This window comes from Miniopterus schreibersii, assembly GCF_964146895.1.
Source record: "Miniopterus schreibersii genome assembly, chromosome: 18".
Classification (NCBI taxonomy): Eukaryota; Metazoa; Chordata; class Mammalia; order Chiroptera; family Miniopteridae; genus Miniopterus; species Miniopterus schreibersii.
The window spans coordinates 4878990-4899323 of NC_138121.1; the positions used below are offsets into that span (position 1 = coordinate 4878990).

Here is a 20334-nt window from a genome sequence, read left to right on the forward strand (position 1 = left end):
CCGGGCACTATCTCTAGACTCCACCGGGAGGAACTAGCGCCCCAGCTCCCCCAAGGGAACCCAGGGCCCCAGCAACCCCTTTTGACAAGGTGGGCACCCTGCACCCTAGCTCCCCTGTAGGGGTGGAGACTCAGAACGTCAGTGCCCCCTCCAGGGACGCAAATCCAGGCCTTTGAGACCCTCATTTTCCAGGAGAGAACTTTAGGGTGTCAGCACCCCATCCCCGCAAGAGGGGCATCCCTCATCCAAGCCCACCGCTCCTCTTTTAATGCCAGGATTTGGCATCGGACCTCTCAGGGACCGGGACACAGGTATGCGAGGAACTTCAGAGGTCAGGATTCTCCCTTACAGGAACGGGAACCCCGACATCCAAGCTTCCCATAAGTGGGAACTCAGGGTTCGTAGCCATTCCCGCAGAGAACAGGGACCCCGGAGTCCGAGACAAGCCTTCCCCACTCCAGAAGGGGATTCCACATCCTTCCCTCCCAAGCTCCTCAGCAGCCTGGCACAGGGGTCTCCAGGCACTTAAATGCTCCTAGGAGACCCCAGTGCAACCAATGAAAGTGGGGCAGGACTCAGGAGAGGCAGGCAGGCAGGCAGGGACTTGCCCAGAGCAAGGGCTGGCCCCTGGCCAGGCAGATGGAGAAACCGAGGCACTGCACTGGCTGATGGGATCACCTTAAACTCGCTCATGCTAAGCAGAGTTAAGGACTTGGGAGCACTTGTGTTCTGCTAACCCTTCCTTCACGGCAAGGTTCTGAGCTGGACTCTATTACAAGTTCATCTTACAGCTAGGGAAACTGAGGCATAGAGAGGCTATCTAACCTGTTGGTGATGGTCTCTCAGCCAATAATATTACCCTGTTTTTCCCCAGAGAGACTTGTCAGGATCAGGGTCGGGATTCAAGCTCAGATGGCTGTCCCTTTCCTCCTGACACTACTTCCTGGCTGTGCGGCCTGGGCAGGCGGCATGGTTAAATTCATGCTAGTACCCACCTCCTAGCATCACTGTGAGCCTAAAATAAGTTCACCCAGCAGTTCGCAGAGTGTGACCTGGGCACTGGTTCCCGAGAAGCCCTTGGGAGGTCTGCTCCGTCACATTTTCACACTGAAACGTTTTCTGCCCTTTTCACTTCACTCCCCAGGAGTGTCTGGTGGAGTTTTCCAGAAGTGGTGTGGCTGTGATATTGAAACAGACTGAATGCAGAGGCCACTGTGAAGACCCAGCTGCTTCTATTATGCTGGACTTTAAAGAGATTTGCAGAAGTGTGAAATAATGACACTCTCGTGCTACATTTTTTTTTGGTATTGGAAAATGTATTTTTCATAAAATGTTATTCATGTTAACCTGTAGTGATGGCTTTATTATTGTTTAAAATGTTATCTTAAAAAATTCTCTTTTAATTTCTGATATGGCTTATAAAACACAAACAAAAGTTCTCTGGGTTTTCCCTAAGAATAAAAAGGAGTCCTGAGATAAAAAAAGTTTGAGAACCACTGTTAAGCCACTAAAAACTGAGAACAGAGCCAGGCATTACTTAGGCGAGATAAAAAGTCTGTACATCCAAAGACACATACACCCTCAAGGACCCAGATGCAAATCCTCTTACCTAGGCCCCAGGCAGAGTCACTGATACTTAAACACACATCATTTGGGGTCTCAGGTTCCCATCTGTGAAATGGGTGGCTGCCCTGTGATGTCTGCCTTTCTGCAGCTCTGATGATACAGGTGGGAAGAAATGATAGCTTCTGGGCCAGGGTGTGCAGCAGGCTGGGCCCAGGAGGGGAGAGCTGGGGCCCTCCGTCAGGGAACCCGGGAGCGTTTCCTAAGAACTCTTGACAGCCCTGGTGGGTGTGGCTCAGTTGGCTGAGCTTCATCCCCGGCACTGAGAAGTCCCCAGTTTGAGTGCGAGTCAGGGCGCATGCCCAGGTTGCTGCTAGATCCCCAGTAGGGGGCATGCAGGAGACAACCCATTGATGTTTTTTCTCTCAAATCAATAAAATATTTAAAAAACAGGGAACATTCCCTTCTAGAGCCTTTGGAGGCAGCACGGCTCTGCTGACCCCTTGATTTTGGGTGTCTGGCTCCAATCCTGTGAGAACACGTTTGTGGTGGTGGTGGTGTGTGTGGTCATTTGTTACAGCAGCCACAGGGAGAGCCTTGGGCTTTGCAGTCAGATGGCCTGGCTCTCACTTACTAGTTTGTGGTGTTGGACAAATCACTTGAGCCTTTTGTGCCTTGGTTTCCTCATCTGGAAAATGGGGATGATAATACTGACTCTCATAGAGTTTATGTGAAAAATTGAGTTGATACAGAAAAAATGATTAAAACAGGGCCTCATACCTAGTAGGTGTCCAAGAACTGTTAGCTTTTAGTAATATTATTTGCCTGGCTAACATTTATGTGAACTGCATTTCAGTCCCCATCTGGGAGACAGGGTTCTTGTGAGCCTCCCCCCCCCTTTAATTGATTTCAGAGAGAAGGGAGAGGGAGAGATAGAAACAATGATGAGAGTCATTGATTGGCTGCCTCTTGCACGCCCCCTGCGGGGGATCAAGCCCAAAACCCAGGCATGTGCCCTGACCGGGAATCCACCCCTGATCTCCTGGATCCTAGGTCAATGCTCAACCGCTGAGCCACACCGGCCAGCAAGCTTGTCTCTCTTAACCCCCCCTTTCTTCTTCCTCTCAGCTCCTTCAAATCTGACCGTTTCTCCCCTGCTCAGACCACACCCATGGCTCCCCAGTGCCCTCAGGACAAACTTCGAGTTTATTATATTGCCCTATAAAGCGCTGTGTGGCCTGGGCCCCGACCTTCTGCCACTGAACGACTGAATGGCTCGCTGGCTGGCTGGCATGACAAGAGCAGCTCTTCTTCTAGCTTCTCATCCCGCTCCTGGGACTCTTCCAACCTAGTTTCTCAGGACCTGTCTCCTCCCTTGTCCCCACTGCTTTCCTGTCCCCCTCTTAAAACCCCACCAACCCCGCTTTCAGCACTTCCCGGGCTCCCCCGGGGCGGGGCGGGGCGGGGCGGGGCGGGGCGGGGCGGGGCGGGGCGGGGCGGGGCGGGGCGGGGCGGGGCGGGGCGGCGCTCTGCTGACCCCTGGTGGCCACACACAGCAACACCGCACTACCCGCTGGGGCAGCCGCCTGGCTCTCCCGTCCGCTGCAGGCGCTAGGTGCTGGCTGAAGCTTGGGGAACACAGCTCCAGCCCTCGGGGGTTTCACGGGGAGTGGGGGAGGGGATGGTAAGCAGACACACTACTGAGTACACCCTGGCATCATCCCACCTCCTCTCTCACAGCCACGTGCCATTTTGAGCAAATTCTGCCTCCTTGACCTTCCTGATATCCAAACTCCCGCCTCCTCGCTCCTCTCTCACTGTCCCAGCTCCGCCTCATCCACCCATCACTTCCCTCCAGATGCCAAGCTCAGTCTTACCGATTTCTCCTTTTGCCTCAGGCTTTAATATGGCTCAGCACTGTTGATTCTGTTTTTATCTAAAAATTTCATTTTTTAAATCCTCACGAGGATATGTTTTTGTTGATTTGAGAGGGAGAGAAACATTGATGTGAGAAAGAAGCACCTATCTGTTGCCTCCCATGTACATACCCTGACTGGGAATTGAACCTGCCACCTTTTGGTGTAGGGCTGATGCTCCAACCGATGGACCCACCCGGCCAGGGCAAAATTTCATGTTTTAAACTTGACTTTTAAAAACATTGCATTGGAATATTTTTACCTTTATCACTGAGTTGCTTTGTGTCCCCTTAAATTTTGTAACACAGGCGAGTGCCTCACCTCACCCTGGTCCCTGCTCTGCTGCCATGTCCCCTCCTGAGAGGTCTTCTTGACCAGCCAAGGAGCAGCCCTGCTCCCCCAGAGCCCCTAACTCATCTAGCCCTGATGTTCTGGCACATGTCCACTTCTTTTCACTAGATGTCCGTTCCTGGCCATGTCCCCAGGGGCCTGGCCCAGAGAAATGTTCTGGAAATATGTGTTACGTGGGTTAATACAATCTGAGGGAGTAACAGGCTGAGAAATGCTCTTGAAGAAAACATTTTTTCCTTTGAAAGCAAAGGAGTCCATCCTGGTCTGGGGTCAGGCAGGGCCTCCCTGAGGAAGAGCCCATGGAGGTGAAATGGAAGGGTTAAGAAGTCAGCAAGGAGGGAGGGCCAGGGAACAGCATGTGCAAAAGGCCTGAGGCAGGATGGCAGGGTGCCAGGTAAGGCTCCCTGGGAGTTTGGGCTTTCCTCTAAGTGCCCCCAGGAGCCCTGGAAGGTGATGAGGGGTGCCACAGCCAGATGTTTGGAAAAGCTCCCTCTGGCTGCCACAAGGAGATAAAAGGGGTGTGTGTGTGAGCTGGGGGCTGGGAGGCCAGGGACGGGACAGAGGCGGCTGGGGCAGATGAGAGTTGATCAGGATGGTTGAGAAACGAGGAAAGTGGCGGAGGCCTCCGGGTCTGGCTTGTGGGGGGTGGGCAGGTTTGGAGAAAGGGGTCAGCAGTTAAGCTGTGGGTGTCACACTGGAGCCACCAGGTGGAGTGTCACCAGCAGGCAGATATGAGTGGTGCTTGGAGTGGAGGTCTGGGCTGGAGTCACGTGGGAGAGGTCAGCTTGTAGATGGAGCTCGTCAAGGTTAAGGTTGAGACCACTGCGTTCGCCAGAGCATCAGGTCCAAGGTATGTTGTTGGGCATCCTGGGAGATCATATGGGGGAGCCACAGGCCCTGCCTTCCCCAAATTCTCAACTTGGGTGGCTGGTGGCTGAGAGGTACAAGTATAGAAGTCCACATGACTTGAACATCATGAACTAGAGAAAAAGTCAGGCTCATGTCAGCACCCATAGAGTGCCAGCTGTATACAGTAGTGATTTTTTAAAAAAACGAACAAATTGCCCTAGCCGGTTTGCGCAGTGTTTAGAGCATCAGCCTGTGGACCGAAGGGTCCCAGGTTCGATGCCAGCCAAAAGCATGTACCTTGGTTGCCGGCTCAATCCCTGGCCTAGGGGTTGGTGCATGAGTGGGAGGCAACCAATAGCAGTGTCTCTCACATTGATCTCTCTCCCCCCTTCCACTCTCTCTGAAAAGCAATGGAAAAAATATCCTCCAGTGAGGATTAAAAAAATTAAAAAATATATAACAAAGAACAATTTGAATCAACATGTGATAGGGTCAGGGAAGGATTCCTGGAGGACAAGCCTGAAAGGACAGTGAGGAGCTGATGGGCAGAGCTGAGGCTGGGAGGCGGGGCGCGGACAGAAGGAACCCAGGCGGGCGATCTGGACGGGGAAGCAACCAAGCACATTCAAAGAGACAGTTTTCACTGAAGCTGGGGTCTGACTGGAGGGATGGAAGTGGGCAGGCTGGATCCAGAGTGCGGGGTCCCAGCGTGGATGTCTACCACGGGCACCTGTTGGAGAGACTGCCAGCGGCGTCCTGAAGACATGTGCAGGGCCCGAGTCCTGCGGGAGAGGCATGATCGAGCTGGGTCTACTACAGGCACAGGAGGGGAGAGAGGCGTCTTGTTAGTTCCCACTCCTGCCACAGTTAACACAAAGCCAGGTCTTCCTTCTGGAATAACCTTGGGGTATGAAGATGGACTGGAAGGGACAAGAGTGAGGGCAGGGAGGCCATTTAGGGTGTGGGGGTATCCACAAGAGTCCAGATGAGCTGGGATTAGGGCCTGTGCCAGATGGGGGCCGTGGGAACAGGAAAGGGGTGGCTACAGGTGGACCTAGGATGGATGACCTAGGAGCCTAGATGGAAGGGGGCTGGAGTGGGCACAGGGCAGATCGAGCCTGTGACAGGCTTCTTCAGGAGGCAGCCAACCTTCATCCTCATGCCTTGTCCTGAGCAAGGGAGGTAACAGAGCCTCTCTCCTTTCCGGTCTCCCAGGCCTGCTGGGTCCCTGTGCCATAGGGGTCCATGGGTGGGGCTTTGGATTATCACCTGAAATAAATGACAAGAATAACAGGTGGATTTTGGGGAAGCAGGCCACTGTGCTAGAGAGGAGAGCAGGCAAGTGCTGGGGCTGCCCCAGGTGGAGGTGGAATGATCCAGAAGCTTCCTGTGGGCCAGCTCTACTGGAGAAAGCCTCCTCCCTCCCTGTGCCAGAGATCTCCTGCTTGGCGGTCCTTGAACTGCTTCGGTGGATGGAACCAGTGTCCCAGGGCCTGCGGGCAGGAGCCCAGCCAGCTGGCCCGAGCTGGGGTGTGCTCAGGGACCAGGCGGGGGGTGGGGGCTACCTTCATGTCTCTCAGGCCTGGTTTTTTACAAGACTGATTTATTAACTATGATACATATCACATAAGGCCTTTTCAGTTTTTACACCATTCCCATTGAGACAAGTACAATACTTTGTAGCAAATACATGATTTTAAAAAACAAAACCAAACAAAAACACCTCAGTCAGAGATGCTTCAGCCTCAGGGGAAGGCTGACCATGCACTAGTTGGGGTGAAGCCTCAAAATACCCACGTGTTAAAAAAAGAAAAAAAGTCTGGAAATTAAGCAAACATTCCTAACACCAACTAGAGGATGTCTTGGTTAAAGCCCCTAAAGTACAAAGAAATGACTGTTATACTTTCTTTACATACAGTTCTCCACTTGGCTGCAAAACAGAATTTTGGGCACATGGCCATACTACTAACACATTTCAATACCATTAATGTTTTGTTTTTCTCAGGAAACTCAAAATATTTGTTAATTCAACATATATAAAGATCATTTAACATGTGAAAATACAAGTACCAGAAAAATAAGCTGGCAGCAGCACTGTTCCAAATTTTCAAACAAGTTTTATTCCCATACAATCCAGAGACATCTCCTTTTTGTAAATGTACACAGGGAACATGATTCTTTTTAATGCAAACAATAACTTACGCCCTGTCTCACTACATTGAAAGTGTAACATCGCTGCTGTTTGAGCCCAGAGGGCTGCTGGGGGCGAGCAGGGGTTGGTCACCTCTGGCCTTGAGGAGTCCACAGGCAGGCAGGCAGCCAGCTGAAAAGTGGCGCCCAGAGCAGGGAAGAATCTAAGACGGCGACGCAGGCACAGCCTGGGGGAGGCCCAGGACCTTGGGAAATGAGTGGCCTTTCCCCTCACACCAGCCCCTCCCTGGTGCCATCCCCTGCAGTCCTAGATGTGATTTAGGTTTCTGGCATACATGACTCAGTCTGTTCTCTCACCTAAGAGACAGTAAGTGGCTTGAACCTGCCAAGCAATAGGAAGGCAACTGTCTACGCAGTGCTGTGACTGTTCCCAGAAGACAAGTCAAAGGCTTTGTGCTCTCAGCCTATTCCCATGCTCCATGGCACGCCGTGCCCACTGCACTAGAGGATCGTGGTGCCCATGTTTTCTTGGCCACTGTCCACTGCTCCCTCTAGGAGACTGCCCCCCCCCAGCAGTGTTTTCACAAGAGAGGATGGGCAGGGTTGAGGATGGAGATGACTTTATATTACAAATGCTGCAGCTTGTATTCAAGTTTTGGGGCTGAGGCTGAAACACCGATGGCCTAGGGGAAGGTCTCCCTCCAGCCCCCACCCCCCGAGCTGAGGCACAGGCACAGGGAAAGGCAATTGCTTGGGTCCTCTGGCCAGCATGCTACTCTTATGACGTCACCCACTGTCCACCCTGGCACAGACACACACTCTGCTAGAAGAATCTCCCAGAAGCATGCTTCCTGTCTTAAGGAGAACAAGGCGGTGGTGGGGTGCAGAGCGCACAGAAAGGGCACTGTGCACTTCTCAGCTTCCCCCTCAAAATGTCAAGTGATGGGCAGCCTGACTTGACAGATGCTAATATCTGATGTGCAATACAGCCAAGAACTGAGCCACACCACCCTCCTGTGACCACCTCCTTCCCTCTGGCAGCACCACTGCCACAGACCCAGAGACAGCCAGCCACAACCAACGGCTGCCCGCTCCCTGAACAGTGTTCTACATGCTTGTGGACTTAAAAGGAATATTAGCTGGAGAGAGCTGCTGGGCATGTGACTGTTCTGCTTGGGGACATGGAGCCAGTCCCATACCCTGGCGGGTCCCTTTTGGCCAAGGCTAATTCCTGCCTGCCATTCCCTCAGTTCTGAGCCGTGGGTTGCAATCCATTTAAAGCAGTGTCCCAACACACGCTCTCTCTTGTGGGTCCCATCTGAGTGCCCATTTGGTCTGAATGCAGACATCCGACTGGAAGCTGAGGCCCAGAGCTCAGTAGTGCTGCTAGTGGCAGTGCCAACTCAACCACAAAGAAATGTCCTGTAGCCCAAGTCAGCCTGGAGAAGCAGAAAAGAGAAGCTCAAGGGTTAGCAGAGCAACAGAAACCAAGGAAGCCCCTGGAGCTCCCTACCCACTGCGGCTCTGATGGGGCATGAGATACCAATCCCTGCCTGCACACTTCAAAGCCCTGGCTGGACAGAGGCAAATGTGAAGGGGTCCTGCAGGGCAGAAGCAGGGATGGGGTGGTGTGGGAAGGTGGGAGCGCTGGGGGCTTGTGAGTTCATAGCGCAGAGCAGAGGTTGCAGGTGGCGGAGTAGGGTGTGTGTGGGTGTCTGTGCACACGCACACACAAAGGAGGTGGCAGTATAGACTGGGCAATGGCAGGGAACCAAGCTACTTTTGTGAGTTCACACAAGGACAGTGGCTTCAGGTCCCCCTCATGGTTTCCCTTTAACTGCATCCCATACCTTGAAGGGCTGACAGAGTAGGTGAGCATGACCTAGAAAAAGGGAGACATTGATTTCATGGAGCAAATCCTGCACTTGCCCGGGGGTGTGTGTGTGTATGTTTGCTGACCGGGTCAAAACTAAACACAAACACTGTCTTCCAGCCTACCAACCTAAAGCATCGGCACAGCGTCCTCTGCCAGAGGAAACATCGTCATCCAACGTTTACATAAAACATTCCTGTACCTTGGGTTTGCCCTTTGCCTTATGTTCTTGGAGGGGTTAAAACTTGCAGGACTCATTTAGTTTTCCCAAGCACCATAGTTTGCCATACAAGAACAAGAACTGTAAGAATCCAGCTTATCCAGAGGGGGACATCGGTGAGCAAAGGGCCTGCCCTGCCCTCCACAACCAACAGGAAGTGTTCGGGGCTGGGGGTGACTGGAGATTGTTTGAAGGCACCCCCTTTGTCAGGCTACCCAGCTGAGGTCACCCAGGGCATCCTTGAATATACCACAGGTACTGCTTAAAGTGCAAAGAGACCCGGAGGGCTGGGTGGCATGCGGGGACCTACTGCCCACCCCGGGTACCTTAGTGTCAGGCTTCTCCACTGTCAAGGCCATGGCCGAGCCACCAGGAGTGGGGGCAGCCATGTGGGCAGCAGCTTTAGCGGGGCTGCTGTGCTGTGGGGCAGAGGTGGGGTGCAAGAAGGGTTCTCCCAGAGGCCAGGGGCCAGGAAGCTGAGGGAAGGCCATGGGACAGGGTGGTGGTGGTGGTGTGACAGGCAGGCACAGTGCTCTGTGACTCTGATGGCCTTTGTGCCTGTGGCTCCTCAGGCCTGCTGGCCCTGGGAGCATGAACATGTGTGGGCAGATACCCCGCCCACTTCCCACAAACAGCGCTGATGGCAGCATTCTATGGCCCAGAACGAAAATGATTCCACTTCAACACCAAACACACTAAACCCAAGTGAACTCTGCACCCTCAGCTGTCCCCTCCCTCACAGGCGTACCAGCCCCCCCACTCATGCACACACTCACACACACACACACACACACACTCGCACACACACACAAAGTAGTGTTTCTATAGTACTGTAATGTGTTCAAAGGCAGACCAAGTTCCAGGTTGGTCTGCTGGTCTCCCCAGCTCTGCCCACCAAGGGCTCAAACCATCTTCTGGGGAAAGGAGGGTATGGTGACAGAATGTAAGTGGGACCCCAATAGGCTCTCAGGCAACCAGCCCTGGGCCTCCTCGGTTTGCTGTCACAAGACAAGGGCCACCTTCCAGCTGTTTGCCTCTCCAAGAGGTGGCAGGAGAGCTGAATCTTGAGGTCTGCAGTTTTCTTCTGGTAGTTTCTTCCTTTTTCTTTTTTAAAATTGGATGAATTTTTCCATTTTTCTTCCAGTGTTCCTTTGCTGCAAAGGGAATGTATCCCAAAGCCTGAGGGGAAGGGCGTGAGGGCCGGAGGGGAAAGTTGCTCTCTCTTGGTCCAGGCACAAAGCTACCTCCCTCTGTCCTGATTGCCGGGCCGATGCCCTTAGCACTGTACCTTGGGGCGGCAGAGCCCTGGCCTACATGTTCCCAAGGAGGTGGCTAGACAGCTGTACCCCCAACTGGGGGTGGGGGTGCAGATATGGAAGGTGGGAAGAGACAGATGGGAAGTGTTCTCCTCGGGGGTTGCTAGCACTGCCCTGGGGCGGCCTGCATCTAGGAACCTCCTCCTTCTGCTGGCAAACGCCGGGGCTCTAAGCAGTGGGCGGGCCCTGAGGCCAGCGCACAGGCAGGCAGGTGACTGTGTGGACCAGGGCTGTTGCCTAACCAGTTCAGTCCTCAAAGGGGTCCATGTCGAAGGGCAGGGCACCCCAGCCACTGCCTATAGTCAGCCCCAGGTCTGAGTCCTAGGCTCGGGGCACCTGAGAGCCCAGCCTATGGTGGACTGTTGGCTGGTGCTACCACTGAGGTCTTGAGAAGGTGACAGGGGAGAGGGGATACCCTCCCCACCCTTCCCCAGTGGACCTGGTTGTGTTCAAGGCCAAATGCCACCCCACCGAAGAGAAGACAGCCTCCTCTGCCCCAGGCCTTGGTGACTCACAGCGTGTGCTCAGCTTGAAGCTGGGAGGGGAGCAGTGGCTGCATTGGGGACTGGGGGGTGGGCGGAGGCGACTGGGGGGGTGACGGTTGGCTGGTGATGGGTGTGGAGGTGAGGAAGGGCATGGTGGAAGCCACGGCAGAGGGGGAGCTGGGCGTGGCACCGGGAGGCTCGCTGATGGGCCGATTGTAGAAGAAGAAAGGGCACTGCTGGATGAAGAGCTCGATGATTGTCTGGTAGGTCCGCGTGGCCGTGAGTGCGTCCATGGTGCTGAAGTCGGGCCTCATCAAGGTGGGCCAGAAGCAGATGGAGAGATTCTCACTAGTCATGAGATTCACTTTGTTGTTGTGGCTGACTCTGTAGGCGACACCAAACTCATGGTCAGAGCTCAGCAGGACAGTGGGCCCTAGTTGACGCTCTATGCTCTGCCCCATCTCATGTGTGCGCTTATGGTCATTGTCATCCTGGCTGCCCTCCCTGCCTGCCCATCCATAGCATGAGAACAGGAAAGGCCCAAGCACAGTTCTCTATGCCCCATGCCCTGCTCCAGTATCCCCACATGGCAAGTCCCCGAGGGGTGGCTCTGAGGCGCTGGCTTAAGAGAGGTCCCCCATAAGCTTTGAGAGTGAATGGGCCACCTCAGGGACTCTTGCCCAGACCACCAAAGTGGGTGACAATGCTCTGGCTGTGCAGATACAGGGAGTGTGTGTATCCTAAGCCAGAGCTCCATAAACCACCACTGTGCCAAGATGAAAACTAGGTTTGCCTGGACAACAGATCTCTTCCGTGTGAATAAATTTGGGACATATGCCTTTACCAGGCTTCCTGACCACAGCCCCTGCACTCAAATGACTGGGGGTTGCTCTTTTCCCCAGTGCGCCTATGTTGGTGTTTCATCACACACAAAGGAGACAAAAACACTGGAGAGGGGACTTCGGCAACCTTGGGGCCACGTGGGCCTCTCTCAGACAGAACCAGGGTGGGCCTGAGCCAGAAGTGCCTCACCAAGGGGATGGCGGGCCGGTCACCAGGTTGAGGACGGAGCCCTGCTCAGCCCCATTCTGCTGCCAACTGACTGGTGATTCCTGCAGGAGAAAAGACCAAACAGCAAGCCCTGCCACATACTTGTTCAGATGAGAGATGACGTATTTGAAGACTTCGTGGTTTTCCTTTGGAAATTTCTTGAGTACCTCCTTCAGGGCATGCAACTTCTGCTCCCGGTCATTGATTTCTGAGGAAAGAAAAAACCAAAGACTTCCATGGCCACGGCAGGGGGTGTTCTGGTGCCACCTAAGAGTGTACTGGTGGGACCTTCCTGAGGGAAGGTTTTAAGAAGGCCAACCCTAGTCTTTCCTCCAGAGCCTGTGACCCAGGAGGTACACCTGGAAGTGGCACAGGCCCAGGGGTTAGGCCTATCTCTGGGTCCCAGGCCCCCACTGAAGAGGAGCACTGTGCACCTGGAGCTTCCTGGCCCCCACCACCGGAGACTCAACCATCCAAAGAGATTCCATCATAAAGAACACCATTCTTTGTTCATCTGGTTGCCCCTGGAGATGGGCACCTCAACGCAGAAAGCCTGCTTGCTTCCTGACCAGACGGGTGAGTGCTGCTACTCACCCACGCCAACAGACTGTCTAGGGAGGGAGTCTGTCACAAAACCAGGGCTCTGTCCTTTTCCTAGAGCCACAGGGACCCTCCACACATCTCTCTATTGGAGGAGCTGATGGAAACAGTGAGGGATTCTCATGTAGTCCATCAAAAGGTCTACACGCCCCCTTCCTTCCACTGCCCACACTATGCCCATCATGAAATCCTAATGGACTAGGGGCATGAAAACAAGCTCACTCAAATGAAAGGCTTAATCCACACCAGGCCTGCTTCAGTTGGCCCCCACAAACCTGAAGCAGGGGCTGTGATCACCCCATTTCAAGGATGAGGAATCTGAGACCCTGAGAGGTTGAGCGGGGACCAAGTGCTCCCTGGGGTACTGGCTGTCCCTCCCTGAGTGGGTCTGGGCCATCTTGGCTGGGAGAGCCAGCTGGGATCAGTGAGGCAAAAGGGTCCAGAGCCCACCTGGAGTCAGGTTGCCAAGACAGGTTTGTCTGAGTGTGGGAAGATATCCCAATGGAGGCTTCTTGGAACTGAAGGCTATCTCTAGGACCCCAGGGCTTAGATCCCACAGCAGCATTGTCCCATGAAGAATGGCAGCCGTCCCACAACTGAGGATTGTGGGGGTGGGTGGATGGGGGTCCACAGGCTCCTTTGAAAGTGCTGGACCTTCTCCCCACAAATAAGCCATGAGCAAGTCTGCCTGAGCCTGGAGGTTTGCGGATTCCCCAAACCCGTGTATTCTTTAGGAAACCTGTGGCTTCTGAGTTAAGAACCTCTGCAGCAGCTGACGTGCCCAGAGGGTCACAGTCTGGGGAAGCGCTCGAGAAATCTGGCTCAAGCTAGACTTCGAAGAACAGATGGAACAGAAACAGCCGCTGGGAGAGCCAGCCAGGGAGATGCAGAGAGGGCTTGCCAGGGAGTCCTGACCCACGTGGTCCTGGGTACAAATCCTACCTCCGACACCAATCAGCTATGTGACCTCGGGGAAGTGACATATGAGTGTCAGTCTCCTTGTCTGTAAAAGGGGCTGATGACAGTGCCTCCCTCACTCAGTGAAGAAACCCCATGAAGAGCACCTGGAGGCGTGTCTGACTTCCAGAAAACCAGTGAAAGGGGAAGCTGCGAAGATGGGCAGGGACGAGCTGCACGCAGAGAGCTTTCGCTGGCAGGCCAGCAAGTGTGAAACTGGGTACATTTTTTGACTTGAGAGTGATTTGATAAAAACACTTGTTTTGGGAACATTTGTCTGTTAGAAAATGACTAAAAAAACCCACAGAAATGAATTATGTGGGGCCATTATCAGCTTCATTTCTCTGAACCCAAGATTTATTTTAAGGGTTCAACCTCAAGGGCACACTTTGTCTCTGCCATGAGTTTCAAAATCCTTTCCTGTTAAGTTTCAAGAAAAAGTTTACTTAAGAACAGTAAGCTGCCAGGAGGATGAGTGGGTACACAGGAGAACATGAGCAGCATGTGCACGGCTGTCTCACTTAAAATCATCGCACCCCTTTGAGGTGCGAGCTCAGCACAGGTCTCCCCTCTGTGCCACAAGACACAAACACAGCTGTGTTTGTTTTAATTAGGCACTCGAATGGCAGCACCTTCACCTAAGAGCCAGTCTCACCCGCCCTCCTGGCTGGAGGCAGGAAATGGGGCTGGCAAGGCCACCGTCTGCCGGGATGCCCCTCTCCTTCCTATCTGCTGAGCAACAGGAGGGTTGCTTCCTCTCGCTCTTCCTTGGGGGAGGGAGGGGCAGGGTGGGGTTCACTGAGCCTGCTTTGATAGTAATTCACAGACTGCCCCAGGAATGCCAGCCTCCTTCCTGACATAGCGAGGTGCCAGACAGGGACCTCAATGGCCACCTTCTCGTGCTCCCTCTCCCTTTCTCCCATAAGTGCTGAGGAGAATCAAGCATGTGGCAGGAGGAAGAGGGAGGCCATTAAGGAGAGCAACAGGAAGCCTCCCAGTGCAAAGCCTGGCCCTGCGCCTGCCACACGACAAGCAAGGCCCATCCATCTTGCCAAAGTGAAGTCCTTCTGACTCGACATTGTCCACGTCCCTCAAGCAAGTGAATCTCTAGTGCTGAGGGACCGACTCCAGGCTCAAACTGGCAGCCTTTCCACACTAGTCCTGACACTAGCGATTTCTTAGCCCTGGATATGCTGGAACATTGGCAAGAAGATTTCTCAGTGGCTTTTTGTGCAGCCCTCGCCACCACCCAAGTGAAGGTGGGGCTGCGTTTACCCTACAGGCCGGTTAAGAAAACGTGCTCAAGAGGTGATGCCAAGGGCACAAGGCTGGTAAGGGGGAGGAGGGGTGGGCCCAGGCTCTCTCCCAGGTCAGCACACCTGCTCTGGATCACCTGCCTTCCACACACTGCAGTGTCCTCTCCAACTTCAATACTCCTCTTGGGGGGGCGGGAGGGAGGAGTTATGGAGCTTGGCCCTATAGAACAATTGAGACCACAAGAATTCAGGAGGAAGAGGAGGGAACAGCCAGAGGCCAGCAGAGACCTTGGAGACTACCTTATCACATTCCTCATAGTATATAGATAAACCAAGGCTCAAAGAAGTAAAGGTACTGGGCCAAGTTCACATACACTAGTGCCAAGGACCCTTAGTTTTGCTCTGGTTATGCCACTCTGCTGCCACCTTTGGCACCCAGGCTGCCAACCAGGCTCTAGGCTTGGATCTGCTGCTGCCCAACTCAATGCCTAGAGGAAAATCCCTGATGACCTTTGACTACCTGGCACATGTGAACCACCAGAAGAGGACAACACTCAGCTCAGTGCCACACCCCTCACTGAGGCATGCAGGCACGCCTGTGCGTAGTCCCCACCTCTCCTGGAAGATCAGAGGTGTCCTTCTCCCAGAGGCATAACCTTAGAGTAACCTGCTCAATGTCTCCTAGCCCATCAGACTGAGGCAGGGACTGGCACGTGCTAGGAGGTGAGGGACATCCCATGTCCTTAAGCAGCTATCTGGACAGACAAGAGGAAGCTGGATTCCAGGATGAGCAATGTCACAAGGCAGCACATGAACAAAAGCCGAGTGAGCAGTGAGGCTGGTCTGCCTGGTAACTGGGCAAGCCCATCATATAGTATCTGTGGCCCTAAGTGGTCTCATCTGCAAATGGGATGGTAAGCTGGTGAGCTGGCATCCTGAACCATCTTGGGTCATACATCCCTTTGACAATCTCATGAAAGCTACTCGTCTTTTCTATAGACTAAAATGTGCACATGGATCTCACATGCAGTTATAGGGGTTAATAGGGCCCTGGAGTCAAAGGTCTTTAGACTTAGAACCTCTGCACTGAGACAGAGCCAGCTGTAGGGCCCCTTCTGGTACAAAAAACAGAGGACAGTGCCTGTGGGGCACTTGGTGGACCAGAGGGATTTTGGATAGGCGGTGGTGGTGGGGGTCAAAGGTATCGTGGGAGGAAAAGGAGATGTGGAACAAGAATAATTGATGATACTTTTTGAAGGCTGAGGTGAGGTGTGAAGATGAGATGGAACGGGGAAGTCAAAGCTCTTCTGTCTGCCTCATGCCACCCCTTCTGTGACGCCTTCTACCTTACTTCCTCCTCACTGCCTTTTCTGTATTCCTAGCTCAGCTTGCTTCATTCTGCCTGGCAGATAGCTTAAATGTGCATGCAGAGAGGGCGGTGACAATGTCTCAGCACCGAAGGTCAAGCCCCAGCTTGCCACTCTCTAGCGGTATGCTGTTACTCATTTCCGAATCTCCCACGCATCACCTTGAACGTGGTGGAAAGATACCTGGTGAACAATCACAAAAATCTCTATTTTGTGGGCACATTTTCAGCATGTTCAATATTGTGAAATTATAAAGCTAACAAAACAATCTGATAGTGACCTTGGTATTTGCTGTGATGGGATCTGAAACCATTTCCAAGCCCTGAATATGCACAGACACAACAGCTCTTAGGTATTAAGTGGAGCGAGCTGGTCAAGTTGATGTTGCCATGGAAACCCAGCCAGGCTGGGAAGAGCAACTTTTGGGCTTGAGAATCTTTGTTCCATGTCCCTGAACACTAAGTTTGGCGCTGCCTGGTTGCTGTCTCTGGCTCAGTTAACCACCCCTGACACACAGAGCCCCACTCCTCATTCAGCTTGCTCTGGCTGTGAGAGGTGCCAGGTCAGTGAGGCACCCCCTTACCAGGTTCAAGACACAGAGATCTAGCTAACTAGGCTGGGGCACAGGAAACACACAATAGGAAGAGGAAACAGAAAATCTCCACCCTTTTCCAGGCTGCAGTGGCAGCAAGAAGCTCCCTTCCTCAGCACTTGAAGTTGCGGAAGCTGCTGTAGAAGGGCAGCTGATTCCCTATCAATAACACCTCCCTCTCTTGCCCCCACCCCCCTCCAAAACCAAAAAATTCTACGTCAGCAATTCCCACAGAAACAATGGGATTCTATTGTGTGCAAGGACTCTAGAAGCCTCTAGATGGCGCCAAATCAAGACAAATGCTGACAGGAATCCCCCCAGCTCCCAGCAAGCTGGGTACCAGCCCACACCTCCTCTTCCTAACTTCCACCCAGAGACAAGACCAGGTAGAAAGAAAGCTGGCTCCAGTGGAGGTTTCCTACGTGTTTCATATTTGGGCCACCCTGGAGTCTGCTGGAGAAGGGATTGCTGGGAGGACCTCCATCAGGACAGCAGGATCAGAGAAGCCAGCACCTGTCCCCACCCCCTAACTTATCTGGAGAAACCCTGACTCCTGTCCTGAAAAGGGAGATGGGAAAAAAGGCCAGGTTAGCCTATGGCAGCCCCAGAACTATATGTTTCTGCCTCATCGCTGGTGGGCTTGGATAGGATTAGGAGCTATAAGCAATTTTAATCCATCAAGACCATGGGGGTAAATATGGTGAAGGCAGCACCCAGGTTGTGGAAACAAACATCATGGGAAATGTACCCAGCATCAGTCAGGTCCTAATAGGAGCACCTTCACAGCTTCTGCCAGCACCTCTAGTCCCTGAAGCCACTAAGAGTCTGTGACCCAGAACTTAAAGCCCTGCTGATCTGTGACCTCCCTCAAATTTCTGCCCACACCATCAGCCTTGCAAGTGAACCATGCTTGCTTAAAACTCCCTCTTTTGAGTTGGGCAGTGACAAGATGAGACTAATGTCCTGGGGTCTGAGGAACATGGCACCCCTTGGCCACTGGCAAAGACACTCCCTTTCTGCTGCAGAGCAATGGCTGCTTCTGGGGATTTTGGTCTACCAGAAGTGCAAAGAAGGTAGAAAGTGCCACATGTGGGTAAGCTCCAAAGGTGAGGTCCCTTCTGCAGCACTACACAAAGTCCAGGAAAGGCTGCCCAGTGGGAAGGCTCCCTCCCAACTGGATGGACAAATGACTCCTGAGACAGGCAGGCTAGGGCAGGAACAGCTGGCGAGGCAGGCAGACGGCATGCAAAGGTGACCCTTAAAATCAGAGGTGCTAACATGCTGCAGCCCCAAGTGATCACCTGGTAAGGCCATTGGCACTGCTCCTTTCCCTCCAGAGGCTGGCTGCCTGGCCCCAGACTATGTTACTTTCCTTGTATGAGAGATGGGAGGAGAGGGGTGAGCGAGAGGTAGGGAAAAGCAAGTAACACCTACCTCTCAACAGGGCCTGTTGTAGCGCTGCCGCTAGACCTTTCCTGATCTCATTTCATAAATAGGAGTGGGGACAGTAACATAGGAAACAAAGGTGAGAGAACATAACACTATGCACAAGCAAAGGAGCAGGGATTTGACCTGCGTTTGACATCCAAACTAGGCTCTTAACTCATGAACTTGGGGGGACCCTCAGAGCAGCAACTCTACAAAGGCATAGGCCTCATTTGCAAGTTCCTTTGGTGTCGTCTTGTTAGTTCCCTTTCCTATGTCCTTTAAATCTCAGCTCCAAGAGCCATAGTGCTCACCCCCAAGGGCAGGACCCATTCTTATGGTGCTGCACCCTCTTCCCTCTCTCTCCATGTGCCCATGAGCAGGCTGGGTTGCCAGTACTCACTGTGTGCCTCCACCAGATCAATCTGCATGTTGTATGGGACCAGGGGGTCAGGCAGCTCTGAGAAAAAGCTCTTCATGGCACCAGCCACAGTGTTCACTGTAAAGTCTTTCTCTGCCAAGTCCAAGTTGTGGTCTGAAAGGAAGTTGGGAGAGTGAAGCCACGTTGATCTAAGCTGGGCAGAAGCAAAAGGAAAACCCAGTGCTTGGGGGAAGTCAGAGACCTCGAGGACCCTGGGATGCTGCCCAGGGCTGGCCTGAAGCCTGGCAGGGCCTTGGGATTATCATAGACTGGACAGGAGCATCCCTGGTGCTGCTAAAAAAAGGTTCTCAGATTCACAGACACAGGCTGATGGCCAATGCCTCCTTCCAAGGTCACCCTGTGGCAGAGCCATCTGTTAGCTTCCCATGTCTGCTTGGATGTGTTGCTCCCTTTTCCTGACCACCCCTCCTCCCCCCAGAAGAAAGGAATGGGGCTTTCCTAAAAGGCAGACTCACTTTCACGGTGGGTTACAAATATATTACCAACAATCTTGACCAATGTCACCCCAATAAATTCAATTAAAAAGACAAAAAACCACAAACAATCCTGACTGCTGCCCCCATCCTTGTCCCTTACGATGGCAGGACAGACAGGCTTGTTTTTCCCCTCTGGCCCCTCCCAGCTATGAGACTACTGACCTCTGTCTCCAATTTTTCTTTTCAGACTTTACTGCACTCCTGATTTGTAATAAACTGTCTACTGATAGTATTAGCTGTTCCCATTTGGGGGTACAAGCTGTGTTAGATTCTTGCACACACAGTACAGTGCATACCCAAGTGTGTGGCTACACCCTCATTTTGACCTCCTGCTTTCTATCCCGCAAGATTAACAGGTGTTTCCCTTCTCTCGTGTGTCACCTCCTCCCACTGCCCACTAGCAGAGACTGACTGCAGTGTTGCAAAGTGCTATGGCCCCTGGTGCCTGGGCAGGGTGCCTGCTCCTGCTGTGCACTGGCAGCTGCTCTGTCATGCAGGCCCGCACGCGCTGCTTGGCTTCTGAGCCTGCCTTGGTCTCCTCAGGCTCAGCCATTTGTTGAGTCTAACCTTACTTTGATCCTTACCTTACCTTCCTCTCTGGCCAGTGACATCTGAGAACTTTGATTGCTTTGGCTCATGTGCTTCTGGCACTGGTGGGTGAGACCTCTTGTCCCACAGTTCTAAGAGGTACAGTCTGGCCGATGGTTGGGGTGAAATAGATTTGGCCTCTCAGAGCTGACCTAGCTTAGGAGACAGGTGTCCCTGCCAAGAGTGAGTCTAACTCATGAGAGTTCAGCTTTGGAAGTCCCAAGGCTCAACCAATCACAAAATGCTCCCTTGCTTTCTTCTCCTGTGCAGGGACTTTGTGAGAAGGCACTCCTGGGGTCCTGGCAAAATAGGATTTTTTTCTCAACCCAACCTTTATATCACATGCAAGTAATTACACCTGCATGGCCCAGTCACAGGAAAGCAAGGCCTTCAGTGGCGAATGAAGCATGTGCCAGGGTGACCCAGAACAGAGTCTGTGGGAGGTGATAGGCTGACATAGGCTTGGCAGGGTGATATTTCCGTTTGCTGACGGGGCCTGTTCCCCTCTCCTCTGTGCAGTGTGACCATGAAGGCAACGCGAACTGGGGCCAAACGCTTTCTCTTTCTCAGTCACCAACCGGCACCTCTTGCTTTGGGGCTGTGTGTGGCAGGAGCACCTCCAGGGCTAAATGCAGCTCCCTCAAGGGGCTCCACTGGCAGTTCGGCTATCTCAGTCACCTTGACTGGTGGGCTATGGCCTTACCTTGATCAAACTGTCTCTGCAGACTCTCCATCTCTGACTTGTTCCCGCTGACCCGGTAGATGCCTTCAGTGCTCAGTCCTGAGGAGAAGCAAGACGGTGTCTTAAGAGCAGGCAGTGGAGAGCAGGGGATGAGGGGGACAGACTCCAGGAGAGA

At 53.1% G+C, this 20334-nt stretch overlaps 1 protein-coding gene across 1 annotated transcript in view; it reads right to left on the reverse strand.

The window, feature by feature from the left end:
* Positions 1 to 6277: 6277 nt before the first annotated feature.
* Positions 6278 to 20334, reverse strand: part of ARHGAP35 (Rho GTPase activating protein 35) — a 100043-nt gene continuing 85986 nt past the window's right edge. Inside the window, exons 4-7 of the mRNA XM_081119931.1 lie at positions 20181 to 20258; positions 18375 to 18506; positions 11877 to 11982; positions 6278 to 11108 (exon numbers count right to left, since the gene is read on the reverse strand). Coding sequence (XP_080976057.1) covers positions 10751 to 11108; positions 11877 to 11982; positions 18375 to 18506; positions 20181 to 20258 — 674 coding nt within the window. The 3' untranslated portion in view covers positions 6278 to 10750. The remainder of the gene's footprint in view (positions 11109 to 11876; positions 11983 to 18374; positions 18507 to 20180; positions 20259 to 20334) is intronic.